The sequence below is a fragment of the Conger conger genome, chromosome 6 (genome assembly GCF_963514075.1).
Source record: "Conger conger chromosome 6, fConCon1.1, whole genome shotgun sequence".
Lineage (NCBI taxonomy): Eukaryota > Metazoa > Chordata > Actinopteri > Anguilliformes > Congridae > Conger > Conger conger.
Window position 1 is genome coordinate 22,117,352 of NC_083765.1, and position 14,178 is coordinate 22,131,529.

General features: G+C 42.8%; 2 protein-coding genes across 3 annotated transcripts in view; both read right to left on the reverse strand.

Moving 5' to 3' along the window:
- Window positions 1–8,961: 8,961 nt before the first annotated feature.
- Window positions 8,962–11,539, reverse strand: LOC133131664 (M-phase inducer phosphatase 1-like). 2 transcript variants are annotated; one of them, XR_009709034.1, is made up of 3 exons: window positions 10,942–11,539; window positions 10,477–10,722; window positions 8,962–9,448 (listed from the first exon to the last, which is right to left on the reverse strand). XR_009709034.1 is itself a non-coding variant. In XM_061247061.1 (2 exons), the coding sequence occupies exons 1-2, from the start codon at window positions 10,777–10,779 to the stop codon at window positions 9,350–9,352; spliced, it is 402 nt and encodes a 133-aa protein (XP_061103045.1). In that variant the 5' UTR covers window positions 10,780–11,539; the 3' UTR covers window positions 8,962–9,349. The 2 variants fall into 2 exon arrangements, 1 of the variants encoding a protein (XP_061103045.1); XM_061247061.1 differs by having other exon boundaries at window positions 10,477–11,539.
- Window positions 11,540–11,582: 43 nt separating this feature from the next.
- Window positions 11,583–14,178, reverse strand: part of LOC133131326 (GDNF family receptor alpha-4-like) — a 122,584-nt gene continuing 119,988 nt past the window's right edge. The window contains exon 8 of the mRNA XM_061246631.1: window positions 11,583–11,756. Within this exon, the coding sequence (XP_061102615.1) occupies window positions 11,616–11,756 (141 nt within the window). The 3' untranslated portion in view covers window positions 11,583–11,615. The remainder of the gene's footprint in view (window positions 11,757–14,178) is intronic.

Sequence of the window (14,178 nt, forward strand, 5' to 3'; positions counted from 1 at the left end):
ATAAATAAGCCTTTAATGGACTCTGGCTTCCCGAACCAGGAGACCTGACCTCGCCCGTCAAGAAGAGTCATCGTCTCTTAATTGGATTCTGTTTGTGGGGGCACTTGTAGGGGGGTGGGCATTAGTCGCTGTGTGGTACATCACCGTGGTAACCGCACCATCTCCCCACAGCTGTCTCTACAGTGTAAATCAGTGTCACAAATTCAGTGCCATGGAGAACCGTGTGTGTGTTGGTTTTTATTCCAGCCTCAGATCTTGATTATATAATTAGTTATTAGTTCAATTAATATGCTGAATTGGGGCTGTAGGTTTGCACACAATGTATATCAAGTGAAATATGTTATTTGTCTAAATAACAACTGTTGCATTTGCTTGAATTGGCTAATATTGAACTGAGACTTATCTTATTGGCAATATGTTTGTCTTATTTAGCAAAAAAAAAAAGAAAAGAAATAAAACTTTAAGTCTCATTTATCAGTCTAAAATACACATTTTAGATTTTTGCAGTGTCAGTGTACTGGGTCCTAAATGATCGCTGATTTTAAGCTTTAAGTATACATAACCCTGAGGCTCACCAGTGGACCAAAAGTGAACGCCACTGGCTTTTGTGGACTCTTTTAAAGATTGTAAGTCTCAATATAAGCACTAAAATACCTGCTGAGATTGTATTTTTCTTCAGTGTGTTCAGCGCAGAGCCGGAGTTTGGAGAGAGAGGCAGGCGGTGATCTCACCCCTCCGTCCCGCACACAAAGAAGCCGGGACGGGGACAGACAGGAACCTTCTCCGCCTCAACTGCAGCGACAGGAAACCAATTAAACCCACAAAGGCCCGTCTTAGATTATTCCTTTCAGCTTTAATGCGCCAATGGCGGATCGTCATATGCCCCAACGTCATTACAACCCTGCTCATTTCACACCGCTATTTAAACCCACACACCAGGGGCAGGGCAGCTGTCACTCAGAGCCCTGTTTATTGCTACACGCTCGGACCTCTGGGAGCTGGTCGGGTAATGGGGTGTGTTAATACCAGCAGATTAAACACACACGGCACTGTCAACGGCCAATTAGGAGAAGAAGAGAATGTGATTGTGATGTCACTGCACTGCTTCTTGTGAAGGTCAGGTCACGCCCCGGACATGACATCACAATCGCATTCTGTATTTTGTGATTGGCCAATAATAATGTCATGTGTGCCAGTCACCTCTTCATATTTCAACCTTTTACCTTCTTTCATAAGCACAGGAGCACTCCTTTAATCTAACTGCTCTATAATCTCACATCCAAACAAATGATAATAACATAATACACCAATATTGTGAAATCCACTATTTAAGATATTGGCTATTTCCCATGTCAGCACATAGAACACATATTCTAGTATAATTGTATGTGTCATTTAATGATTATAAATGTTACTTCATGTGAACTGTATAATGGTTTTGAATATAAAATAAGGGTTTGCGTTTCCTATGGACTGACAGTCAAACGCACCACAACACCAAAGCTGACTTTTCAGTTTACGAGGCTGCTCCTTTTTGAAAAAAGATTTTCCCTGATTGATTAGTAAAAATGCAGGCTCGAGATTACAACATGAAATTACACTTTTGACACAACCATCTGTCCCCCGGGTACTGTTGAGGGCAAAAATATAGCTAACTAGTTCACACCATTGTGAATTCTGAATGGGGCTGTGGTTGGGGACAGTAGGCCATTCTGAATGGGGCTGTGGTTGGGGACAGTAGGCCATTCTGAATGGGGCTGTGGTTGGGGACAGTAGTCCATTCTGAATGGGGCTGTGGTTGGGGACAGTAGGCCATTCTGAATGGAGCTGTGGTTGGGGACAGTATGCCATTCTGAATGGGGCTGTGGTTGGGGACAGTAGGCCATTCTGAATGGGGCTGTGGTTGTGGACAGTGAGCCATTCAAAATGGGAGGTGGGAATTGGACATCCTCACACCCATGTTGGGCACCACATTTACATTAAATGTACATTAAAAAACAAACCGCATCACAGACATCTAGCACTGACATGAGACATCTGGCACTGACATCACAGACGTCAGGCACTGACATCACAGACATGGTAATGGACACCTCATGTGCATTAACGTTCACTTAGATTTTAGTGGTGTACACAGGGCTCCTTATCATATCGTATGTAGGGTAATTGTATGCTAAGGCAACTGAAACCACAGTAATTTGCTCTATTAATATGAGAACTGCCTTCCCATAGGCAATAAACTTGGCAAATAATGACAGTTTTATTTTTTTTGTCTAATTACTTTGATTATCTGCCTTCCGGGCTGTAGATGCAGAAATTAATTAGATAATTAATTAATTATAGATAGCAACTGTGAACTGCTGAAGATCAGATGAGCTTTAGGAATGTTTCGTCTTTCTCTTTAAAAAATGAATACGAGCAGGGCGTATATGAGGAATTATGTTTTAATATTTTTAGGTATTTTTTCTCCCAGTTTGCAGTGTCCAGATCACTACATCACTACAAACTCCACTGTTGTTTTGGGAGAATGCAGACCAGCTTGTCAGCTGCTGCTTCCTAGGTGAGGTAAAGATGTATAATCTACTGACACACCAGATGCTCCCCTCCCTATTTCTACAACTGAAGAGGAAACATTAATATTTGAGGCACCTCATGAATAAACATGGTTGTGTAGTGCTCTGGCAAAAGGGAAGTATATGAGATAGCCAAGTAGTATTTCTGAATAGCAGTGGATGTTCCAGAACAGGAATATGACACAGAAACTCTAATGAACAGCCAGTGCCTGTTGTAATTCACATATGGAGAGGACAAAAGGAACACAGGAGTTGATTATCTGTTTAGTTTGCAGGATCTGCAGTACAGACTGATGGTCAGAGCTGGTGGTGGCCATAGGCAGCATACTGTACGTGATCATTGGTCCTGAGGGGCTCCAGCTGTCTGAAGCAGGGCCACAGCTATGAATTATCAGGCCTGGGGCCAAATACAGTATATTGGACAGCCCCACAATGTAACAAATGAAATATAGATACATCCTATATCCTGGGCCCCCCACTCGTTGTGTCCCTCTTGACCTCCCCCGCCATCCTGCCTGTCATAGGTCATTCATCCTTCCGGAACATTCAAAGAATACATGAAACTGGAACGTTGTGGCATTAATATTTTGGTAGGCGGGCAGATCTTAAAAGGTTTCAAAATATGGATCCAAATATCTTGTGGGTCAACAGAGTCAGCGGTGTAAGCGAGATTAAGGCAGGCCAGACTATGGTTTGACCTATGACCTTTGAACTTTTGTGGGCACTCGGAAAACAGCCGTTTTCAGTTGTGTAGAAGGAGTAAAGGGAGTGCTGTTTTAACAAGCTTTACAGCCTCATGCACACACACACACACACACACACACGCACGCACGCACACACACACACACACACACACACACACATGCGCGTGGATGTTTTCATATCACATTGACTGGAGACAGTATCTCTCACACTGTTGTTGTGTTATAAGACGTGAAGCGTTTAGCATCTTGTAACTCAGCTGCAGGTCCTCGGGTAGCTGCAGTATATGGGAGAGAGGAAGAGAAGTTAATGGAACTGCCTATTTCTGCAGGGTTCATCCTCCTGTCTTTGCTGAAGTTACTACCTCCTGAATAAATAATAAAGGAAAATAGGAACCCTGTGATTCCATAGAAGAACCCCATCTAAGTTAAAGGGTTCTTTATCGGGCAAAATTGCGCTTTGTTCTTAGTCTTTGTCTACAGGCCAGTCGCTCTAACATCACACATGATGAAGACCGTGGAGCGACTGTTACTCAACATCCTCGGACCCCAGGTCTGCCACGCACTCGACCCGCTCCAGTTTGCATACCAGGAGAAGGTGGGTGTGGAAGATGCCATTATCTACCTGCTACACAGGACCCACTCTCATCTGGACAAGGAGAAAGGTGCTGTGAGAATCATGTTCTTTGACTTCTCCAGCGCCTTCAACACCATCCAGCCTGCCAGACTGAGAGACAAGCTTGTGCAGATGGGGGTAGACACTCACCTGGTATCCTGGATTACAGACTACCTGACGGAGAGACCACAGTTCGTCAGGCTATAGGACTGTTTCTCAGAGCAGGTGGTCAACAGCACCGGAGCGCCACAGGGGACTGTGCTTTCACCGGTCCTGTTCACCCAGTATACATCTGACTTCAGGTACAACTCAGAGTCATGCCACATGCAGAAGTTTTCAGACGACACTGCAATAGTGGGGTGTATCAAGGATGGGCAGGAGGATGAGTACAGGAACCTGGTGGATGACTTTGTGCAGTGGTGCAATCTCAACCATATGCAGCTGAACATTTCCAAAACCAAGGAGATCGTGGTGGATTTCAGGAGGACTAAGCCACCTATGCTGCCAGTCTCCATTGAAGGGGTGAATGTGGAGGTGGTCAGCACATACAAATACCTAGGGGTACACCTGGACAATAAACTGGACTGGTCAGCCAACACTAAAGCACTCTACAGGAAAGGGCAGACTCGGCTTTGCTTCCTCAGGAGGCTGCGGTCTTTCAATGTCTGCAGTAAGCTCCTCTGGATGTTTTACCAGTCTGTCATCCCCAGTGTCCTTTCTTATGCCATTGTGTGCTGGGGAGGCAGCATTAAGAAGAGGGACGCTGGGCGACTGGAGAGGCTGGTAAGGAAAGCTGGCTCTGTAGTTGGAATGGAGCTAGAGTGCATAACATCAACAGCAGAGAAAAGGACACTGAACAGGATGCTGGCAATCCTGGACAATGACCGCCACCCACTACATAACACACTAAACAGACAGAGGAGCATCTTCAGCAACAGACTCCTGTCTCTGACATGCTCAACAGACAGGTTAAGAAGGTCCTTTGTTCCATTGGCCATTCAGTTATACAATATCACACAAAACGGGAGGAGATAATTTGACTTTTCAACATGAGTCTCTTTCTGCTCCTTCCACCACATCACCTTGTCTACCATCTGTCAACCATCTGCCAATATCTGTCTGACTGTCCTTACAGGGTATATTAGCACTCTACTCAATCTGGACTGTAATCCTCACTTTTACCCCTGTTGAGTTTAATGTTTACTGTTTACTTTGTACTTTTGCACTACCACCATTGCACACAATTTATTTAACATAGCACCTTATTTTTAGCATAGCACCTTACTTTTACCATAGCACCTTATTTTTGATCTTTATGTGTGTGAGATATGTGTGTATATGTGTGTATGTATAAGCTACTGGATGCCTAAAATTTCCCTAGGGATGAATAAAGTATCTATCTATCTATCTATCTATCTATCTATCTATCTATCTATCTATCTATCTTCACACCCATACCTACGTATGTTCCACAAAGAACTAAAGTGTTTCCTCTACGGAACCACTCCCCTTATCCCTCCCCTATAACTCGTGACCCACCGTTTGTGCTGCTTATAATACGAATAATATATCACAATTAGTATGGGCTTTTCATTGATTGAGCTCAAACCACCACATACAAAAGATAAATAGAAAGGTAAAGAGGATAAAAACAAACAACAATAAAATCTAAAAACAAAATTGCAATATAAACTGAAAAAATAAGATTACTTGGCAGACAGAATACAAATGAAATAAAAACACATTGCAAAAAAGATGTGTTTTAAGTCCCGAAATTATTCTGAAATGATTCAGTCATGTTAGCATTAACCAGACACCTGAAATCACACAAAATGAAAATGCATAAAAAGGAACGCTACCTTGGCTACAAATAGTATCATTTATTATGTAAATGGTCATTTTTTTTATTGCAAGGTGAGGTTCATGTCCATGTACAATAAAATACAATATATTCCAAGGCACAAGATAAAAAGATTAAAAAGCTTTTATTGTTGGTTTATATCATGATAGAAAAACATGATGATATCATCATATAGCTAAACAAGAAAAGTTTTTAAATCTTTTTTCCAGAGTTTTTGTATTCTCCTCTTCAATAGCATCTGCATATGAGAGAAGCTTATTAAAAGCATTAATATTGTGCCTGTGATAGCCTTTGGACGTATGTGAATATGTAAAGATGCTCTTACGCTTGTTTACTCCATACATATGCACTGTGGTATAGTTTGGCTGCCTGTTCCTGACTTTAGCAGAAAGAGACTTAATGTTATTACTCTAAATGAGCCTATTTTGAGCACGCTCATGCGCTTGGGTTTGAAGGTCACTCTCGATAAGGGATGCTAAACGAACAGCAGGCCATGTTATCATCCTACCAGAGGCACCTTGAGTTAGCATGAAATCAGCTGGCTAATTAAGAAGCGTCAAAGGCATGGCTGAGAAACTTTGATTTAAGGCCTGAAATAACCTGCTCTCACTTCCTGTGTGGAAATGTGATATACTTCTGCAGGAGAACAAACCTGCATCTCCACTACTCCACTACTCACTAGTCCCTAATTTATAATCTAACTCACTCTCACTCAACGTCTGCTTGCATATATTCATTTCTGACTTATAATACAAATAAGAATACGTAAAAGAAATAAATAGAACAACACACACACATCAATGAGCCTTGGGTGCCCATGACCTTGTCGCTGGTTCACCGGTTGTCCTTCCTTGGACCACTTTTGGTAGGTACTATAACCACTGCATACCGGGAACCCCCCACAAGATCTGCCGTTTTGGAGATGCTCTGACTCTAGCCTTTACAAGTTGGCTCTTGTCAAAGTCACTCAGATCCTTACTCTTGCCCATTTTTGCTGCTTCCAACACATCAACTTCAAGAACTGACTGTTCACTTGCAGTCTAATATATCCCACCCCTTGACAGGTGCCATTGTAAAGAGATGATTAATGTTATTCACTTCACCTGTTTTAATCTTATGGCTGATCGGTGTATATAGGTTTCATAGACTTTCATTAATTATGCTTATGCTTCAGAGACTACCATCACACCAATTTCCTTGCATTATGCAGTAACACCTCACCTCTCTGAATGGCAGCTAGAAATACTTTCTAATTACCTAGTTACTGCTTTGTAACACCTGGCATTATGCCTCTTACTTTCTAGTTTTTATGGATGTAGTGCACACTCTCTTGCAAATATGACTGCTCATTATGCTTTCAGTATTAAACAGGCTTTCAAGGCTGCTAACTAATTTCCAATTACACTTAAAGATTGTTCACTGATCTTTCTATGAAAACACTTTTTTCCTTCTTACATGTGGGAAAACTTTAGTGATAACAATATCTGTTGTTACCTATCAGAATAGGCACAAGGAAAAAGGTGTGTGCTGGTACGAACAAGTGGGTGACAAATGCACATGGAGAGCCATTAACAGTGTTCATATTTCAACATCAACATGAAAAATGAAAAACCTCTTTCCTGAGTGTCATTGTCTGTCATCTCCACAGTACATGTCAATGGGGCAGGAGGATCCCCAGTGGAACAAAGCTGGACTGAGTCTGTGTGTTATTGGCTTCAGATACAAGGTGTAGCCATGCAGTCCTCCACATTATAATAATCACTTTATTTGTATAGCACTCTGAGCATACAGCACAAAGTGCTTTACAGCAGTGAAAACAAATGCCATAAGAGACAAACTAAAAAAAATATATTAAATGGATAAATTTATAAAAACAAACAACATTTTAAAAGACAAAATATACAGAGAAAACATAGAAGTAAATAATAAATGTAAAAAAAATTTATTCAATATGCAGATTTCCTTCCCCCCCTCTTTACAGTTGGTGGTTAAGGTTTATTCCCATTTAGTCTGAGTGTGTAAACCCTTTGGATGTGTTTGTTATGATTAATTAAATCAATAATACAAAGCATGCAAAGAAATGATCCCAGTTTGGTTCATGTAACTTGTTGGTTCACTTTTCAGAACCAGTTCAGACTTGTGAACTTAGTGGAAACTTTGTGAACAGCTTAAAACACCTTGTTTTTTGGGGGGTTTTGTGAACAGAAACTTCAAATTCAACTGTTTCAAAAGGCTACATCCCCAAGCATGATAACAATGAAGAAATAATGTACATTTACTGTACTTTTGGTATAAGATTTAACATTACACTGATAAGATTTAATCGCATAAACACTGCCATCTTCATAAAAACTTTTATGGACTTTTCATCCTTTTTATTTGGGGAGTGTTATTATTGGACTATTCCTCTATCGTGGGGACAGAGATACAATTTCACAACACTACCATCTCACAAGATATGAAAATTTGTCAAGACAAATTGGCCTACCTAAACCCGAACAGCATTAATAAATGCTTGAGATGTCCAAGTAAAACACTTGCGCCAGTGATTTGTTTTGTTCTTTTCAAATTACTGAAAAAAGTTTGACTGCAATTTGGTCAAGAGCTGAAATATGAAATCTGAGAACAGAAAAGTCACACAGCACCTCAAGCACATGATCACTTGCTTTCATTGAACCTAAAACATATATATGACCCAGGTGTGTAGTCACAGGTGACAGTGGAGAAAAGGCCAGGTCCAGGGCTAGCCCTCGTGTTCACAAGCCAGTCACACGCCCGAACACATGACCTTCCCGTGGAATTCCACCAATGAAACCATCGACATCACAAGGTTTCCATCAGCTCAAACCCTGCAGTGATTCTACAACTGCCTTCCATTGTAAAGCATGGTTGAAAAGGAAAAGATTATGTGTTTCTGTCTGAAATCGGACTTTTATTAAGCTCTGAATTGGAAGATGTTTGGAAACCCGGCTTGTGTTTCTTGTTCATTATTAAAAACCCAAAAACCTGTAAACAGCTCAAATAAAAAAAATTACATTTCTGGAGGGGCAGTATTTGATTAAAAGTAGAGAAAAACAAAGTAAATAATGTTAATTCATTAACGTGCAGTTGTGACAAAACATGCTGGGGAATCCGGACTAACTGCTCGGGGTGGGAATATTTGAAGGAATGAGGGAGAGAGAGAGGAAGTGAAAAACAAGCACAGCAGGATTAAACTTCCCATGTTTATTTTGAAGCCATGTTGAAATAAGGCAGTTAAACTCAGATTCACACGCTCAAACAAGTATAAAATAACTGGGGGCAACAACACAAAAAAAAACTTAACTTAATATTGGACCAATTTGAAAAAGCTGTCCAATGTGGGTTTCAGCTGACTAGCAATGTGATTAAACCCCTAAGCATGGTCTATCCAGGCACAGAATCAAAGGTTTGGGTTTCCACAAGAAATTGGAGAAAATAAAAGTAAGACGAGACTGCAGAAGTGAACGGGGGAGTGGGTGGGTGGAGAGTTCATAGTGGCAGAGGAGGGGCAAGGAGCTTTTTTAGGTGGTTATAGAGATCGGGGGTCCTGGTAAAGGTGTAGGATCTCAGAGCTTCTTCAGGCGGCTGTAGAGGTCTCTCTTGCTGCGTTCGCCGGCCCAGGTGCGGCTCTTGAGACGGAACTTGCACAGGTCCTCCTTAAAGTCCTTGTGGTCCTCTGTACGAGAGAGAAAGAAGTGAGCGCAAGTTACACTTTACTGACTCTGCAGTACTGCAAAGCGCAACACCCACCTGAACCCAGTTCCCTTAGAAGAGCCATGAAATGTAAACTTATCAGGAGGAGAGGAACCAACAATCCCGGGCCGACAGTACCCAGGTGATGAACTGCCATGATCCTTCTGGGCCAATCATTTACTCACAGGTTACCATTGGTAACAGGAGCCTATAGCTACTATTTTCATTAATATTCATGAGGAGGCGTGCTAGAGGACAGCTGTTACCTCAATAATACATTGAAGAGTGCAGTCAAAATGGCTGACTACTTTCACAGGCAGGAAGATGTTTCAGAACGGAGCTTAAGACGGAGAGCTGACAATCTGGTTTGAGCACAGAATCTGGTTTCCTCCTGCACAAATAGCATCCCAGCTCCTTTCCAACTTAATCCTAGAAAGTGAATCTGGCAAAAAAAGCAATTCCTCGCTCTTTAATCCTGATATCCCGTACCAACTGAGCAGGTATAACAGCTTATGAATGTTTAAAAAAAAACATGGAGGGAATTGTATAAAGGCAGGATCGAAGAGGGCTTAAGTGTTTCGCCAGGCCGGGAAATGCAGGTTGGGATGGTGGTTTAAATTCTATCCCGTAAACTCATCTCTACACCACGTTCTCAGGCATTGACCCCGTTATTTCAGAGGCTGGAGAGAGAGGAAGATTATGTACAGTTCAGGGATAACTTTGAAGCACATGCGTGCTTGTGTCTGTTTGTTCGTCAGCAGTCAGAACGTTGTTTTGCCCAGCCGTGTGATAAAGGTGTTTTGCTTAAGAGTTGATTCAGCAGGAACAAGAAGAATATGTACATGGCTGGCACAATATAGAATGTGCCAAGTGTACAGTTTTTAAGTAAAATGCAGAGTACGTAGATATCAGAGAGCTTGCTGCTTTGTTTTAAAGAATGCAGTGTCCTTTCCTCAACAGTTTGGGCTACACATTTCCCACTCCCCAGGGGTGAGGGGGGCAGGAGCGTACCTGGAAGAGGGGGAAGAACTCCTTGTAGCCGCCCTTGAGGACGTAGAGCTCGGGGTAGTGCAGGTTGGGGTACTCGTTCAGCACGCGGTCGCGCTCACGCACGAAGCGGCACATCCTCGGCCCCCGCTCCGAGGAGAACTTGCAGTGGAACACCAGGAGAACCCGCTTCTCCGGGGAGGAGGGCAGGATGGGCGTCTGCAGCAGAAACTCCTCCACCTGCTCCTCCTGGTGCAGGTTCAGGGCCCCCTGGGACACAGGAAAGGAGCCAAATTTTATATTTTCATTCATTTTATTCATTGGCATTTATTGTCATAATTTATTTTAATGAACTTCTATTATTACTTATTTTTTAAATTAATATTTATTTTATTATGAATTATTTATTTAAAAAAAATATTCACTTATTCATTTATTCATTTATCCTTTTATTCATTTTTTCATTTATTATATTTATTTTAGATTTACATCATCAGCATCATCATCACCATCATCCCTTTGAAGAGTAGGTGTTCCGGAATGTTTCTCTTCTTCTTTGAAATTCTAAGTCAGTGTTCTAGAACTCCGTTGATTGTGACAGCAGCGTTAGAGTGTTCAGTTAAGAACATTCTAAATCACATATTCGTAACCTCACACCATAAATGGTCAATAGTGACTGGTCAGTACATCATGGCTGTAATTCGTACAGCATAGCCAGTTGTCCACCAGCCCTGGATCAAATATGTAATGGTTTTGGATCCAAATACTTTTCTACATTTTGCTGAGCTTGTCTAGTGTATTGGAATCTATGAAATACTCTCAAAAAACAAATCCTGCCTTCTCTGAATAGTACAAGGCAAGATCAATCAAGCACAAAAAAGTATTTGAATCCAAAACAGTTATGTATTTGACCCAGGTCTGACACAAGCACACACACACACAAACACACCCAATAGATCCTGCAGGTGCAGTTGTCCGTGGGTATTAAGGATCAAAACAGGAGATGACAATGGGGAAAGGCGGATATAGGCATCGCCTTCACTCCACAAAAATGAATACAAATATATATATATAATATCTATATGTCTCTCCAGCCCCCCTCCCCTCCCCACCCCACCCCTGCTGCTCCACAGAGTCCAGTCTCAGGGCTGCGGCAGTGCCCTCTAGTGGTGGCAGAGTGTAAGCAGTGCAGGCAGCAGCCAGCTCCAGCTCGGAAAGAGGCCGGGGGCGTGGCTAGACGCCTGGTCAGAGAGGCCATCGGAGGGGAGGGTGGAGTCGCCCCAAAAGCGGTCCTTCTCCGTGGCCTGGGGAGGAGAGAGAGCAGAGCAGAGAGTTCAATTTCATCGGCCCTGTCCAAATCGGCTTAGTTGCTTACTATCGCACACGTGAACTGAGTACAGTGGATGAGAAAGTCGTTGTGGGAAAAGCTTCTTTAAATATAGTATTTATTATATTCAGTGTGTATTTCGAGAGATTTGCTGAGTGTGGGTGTGCCTGAAAATATGTATATAAATATGACGAACATAGACATACTGCAGAATTGGCGATATATTCCCCACGCTATTTTCCAATGGTATGGTGGAAATTCAACCTCTTTTGAATTTTTCTGTTTCTGTTACTTTCCCATGTAAACTTTTAATTCTTGTTGTCTATCACCCTCGCAAACTGTTTTCAACCTTCTCCTCTCTTCTCATCTCCCCCTCTTCCCCCACCTCCCTCATCCGTCACAGCTGAGGACTTTGTCTCCTTCTTTGAAAAGAAGGTAGATAACATCTGCAATTCCTTCCTGAATTGCTCCCTTCTCCCCAGCAAAACACTCCGGTCTGCCAGCTCTAGTCGCCTTGTGGTCCCCTCATTACCAGCACCAGGTGGTCGAGCTGCATGTTCACGCCTGTTTTATCTTCTGGTTCCTCAGTGGTCGAATGACTTGTCATGACAGCAGAATCCCTCCCTATATTTCGACACAGACTGAAAACACACCATTTCAGACTATACCTTAGTCCTCCCTTCTGATTGGCCCTGCCTCTTTCTCTATGATCTTTTGGACTGTGATTCACCCCTTCCTCTCTGTGGGACCAGTGTGGCTTACTTCCTGAAAAGTCTGCTTGCGAATACACTCAGCGAAACCCCAGACTAAATTTTCTCATCCAGTGTACTCTCAGTCTGCATTCGGGAGCACACTGAATACTAATACAAGTAAGCAGTGTTTAGTAGACAGGACATACACCGATGAGCCAAAGCATTATGACCACTCACAGATGTAGTGAATAACGTTGATTATCTCATAGCAATGGCACATGTCAAGGTCTGGGGTTATATTAGATGGTAAGTGAACAGTTGGCTCATGTAGTCGATATGTGGGATGCAGTAGAAATGAGCAGGTATAATGACCTGAGCGACTTTGACAAGGACGAAATCGTTATAGCATCTCCAAAACGGCAAGGCTTGTAGCGTGCTCCCGGTCAGCAGTAGTGAGTACTCACATACAGTGGTTTGAGGAGGAAGAAACCACAAACCTGCGACAGGGTGTTGGACGCCCAAGGCTCATCGATGTGCAATGGCAACGGACAGAAGGGCTACTGTCCAGTCGCAGAACATTTTAATAATGGTCATAGGAGGAATGTGTCACAGCACACAGTGCATCACACCCTGCTGCGGATAGGGCTGCATAGCCACAGACCAGTCAGAGTGCCCAAGCTAACTATCAAAAGAGAGAAACCCTGTCCACCATCACAAGTGCCTACAATGGCCATGCGAGCATTGGAACTGGGCCTTGGAGCAATGGAAAGAGGTTGCCTGGTCCGATTTATTTTACATCATGTGGACAGCCAGGTCTTCAGCTTTTACCTGGGGAGAAGATGGCCCCAGGATGCACTGTGAGAAGAAGACAAGCCGGTAGAGAGAGTGTGGTGCTCAGGGCAATGTTCTGCTGGGAAACCCTGGGTCCTGGCATTCATGTGGACATCAATTTAACACATGCCAACTACCGAAACATTGTTGCGGATCAGGTACACTGCTTCATGGCAATGATTTTCCCTGATGGCAGTGGCCTCTTTCAGCAGGATAATGCGCCCTGCCACACAGCAAAAAATAGTTAAGGAATGGTTTGAGGAACATGACGTTGCCCCGGTGTTGCCCGGCCTCCAAATTCAAGGTGTTGCCCCGGCCTCAAAATTCTCCAGATCAAAATCCTATTGAGCATCTGTGGGGTGTGCTAGAACATCCACAGCGGCTCCACCTCGCAACTTACGGGCGTTAAAGGATCTGCTGCTAACGTCTTGGTTCAAGATTTCACTGGGGACTTTCAGAGGTCTTGTAGAGTCCATGCCTCAACAGGTTAGTGCTGTTTTTGTGGAATGCAGAGGACCAACAGCATATTAGACATAGGTCATAATGTTTTGGCTGATCTGTGTATTTTGAGGACACAGTAGTTAAGAAGCCGTGTAGGACACAGCTTTTGTCTTTAAAAGGAGGATGCGCATCCCAATAGCTGGGCATAAAGGGAACAGATAAACACAAAGTGAAGAAGGCAGGATGTGACAAAGAGCAGCACATGATAATAAAGATACTGCACTTCCCTGAGGTACTGAATAGCCACAGGAACAACGCTCTCGGCTAAATGTGCTTCCTTGCATCTCAGAAAAATGATGCCTTTCTCCCTTAAGACCTCAAGAGTCTTTCTTTTATTTAAACTGGTGGAATTGATGGTGTTTATCCCTGGGAATG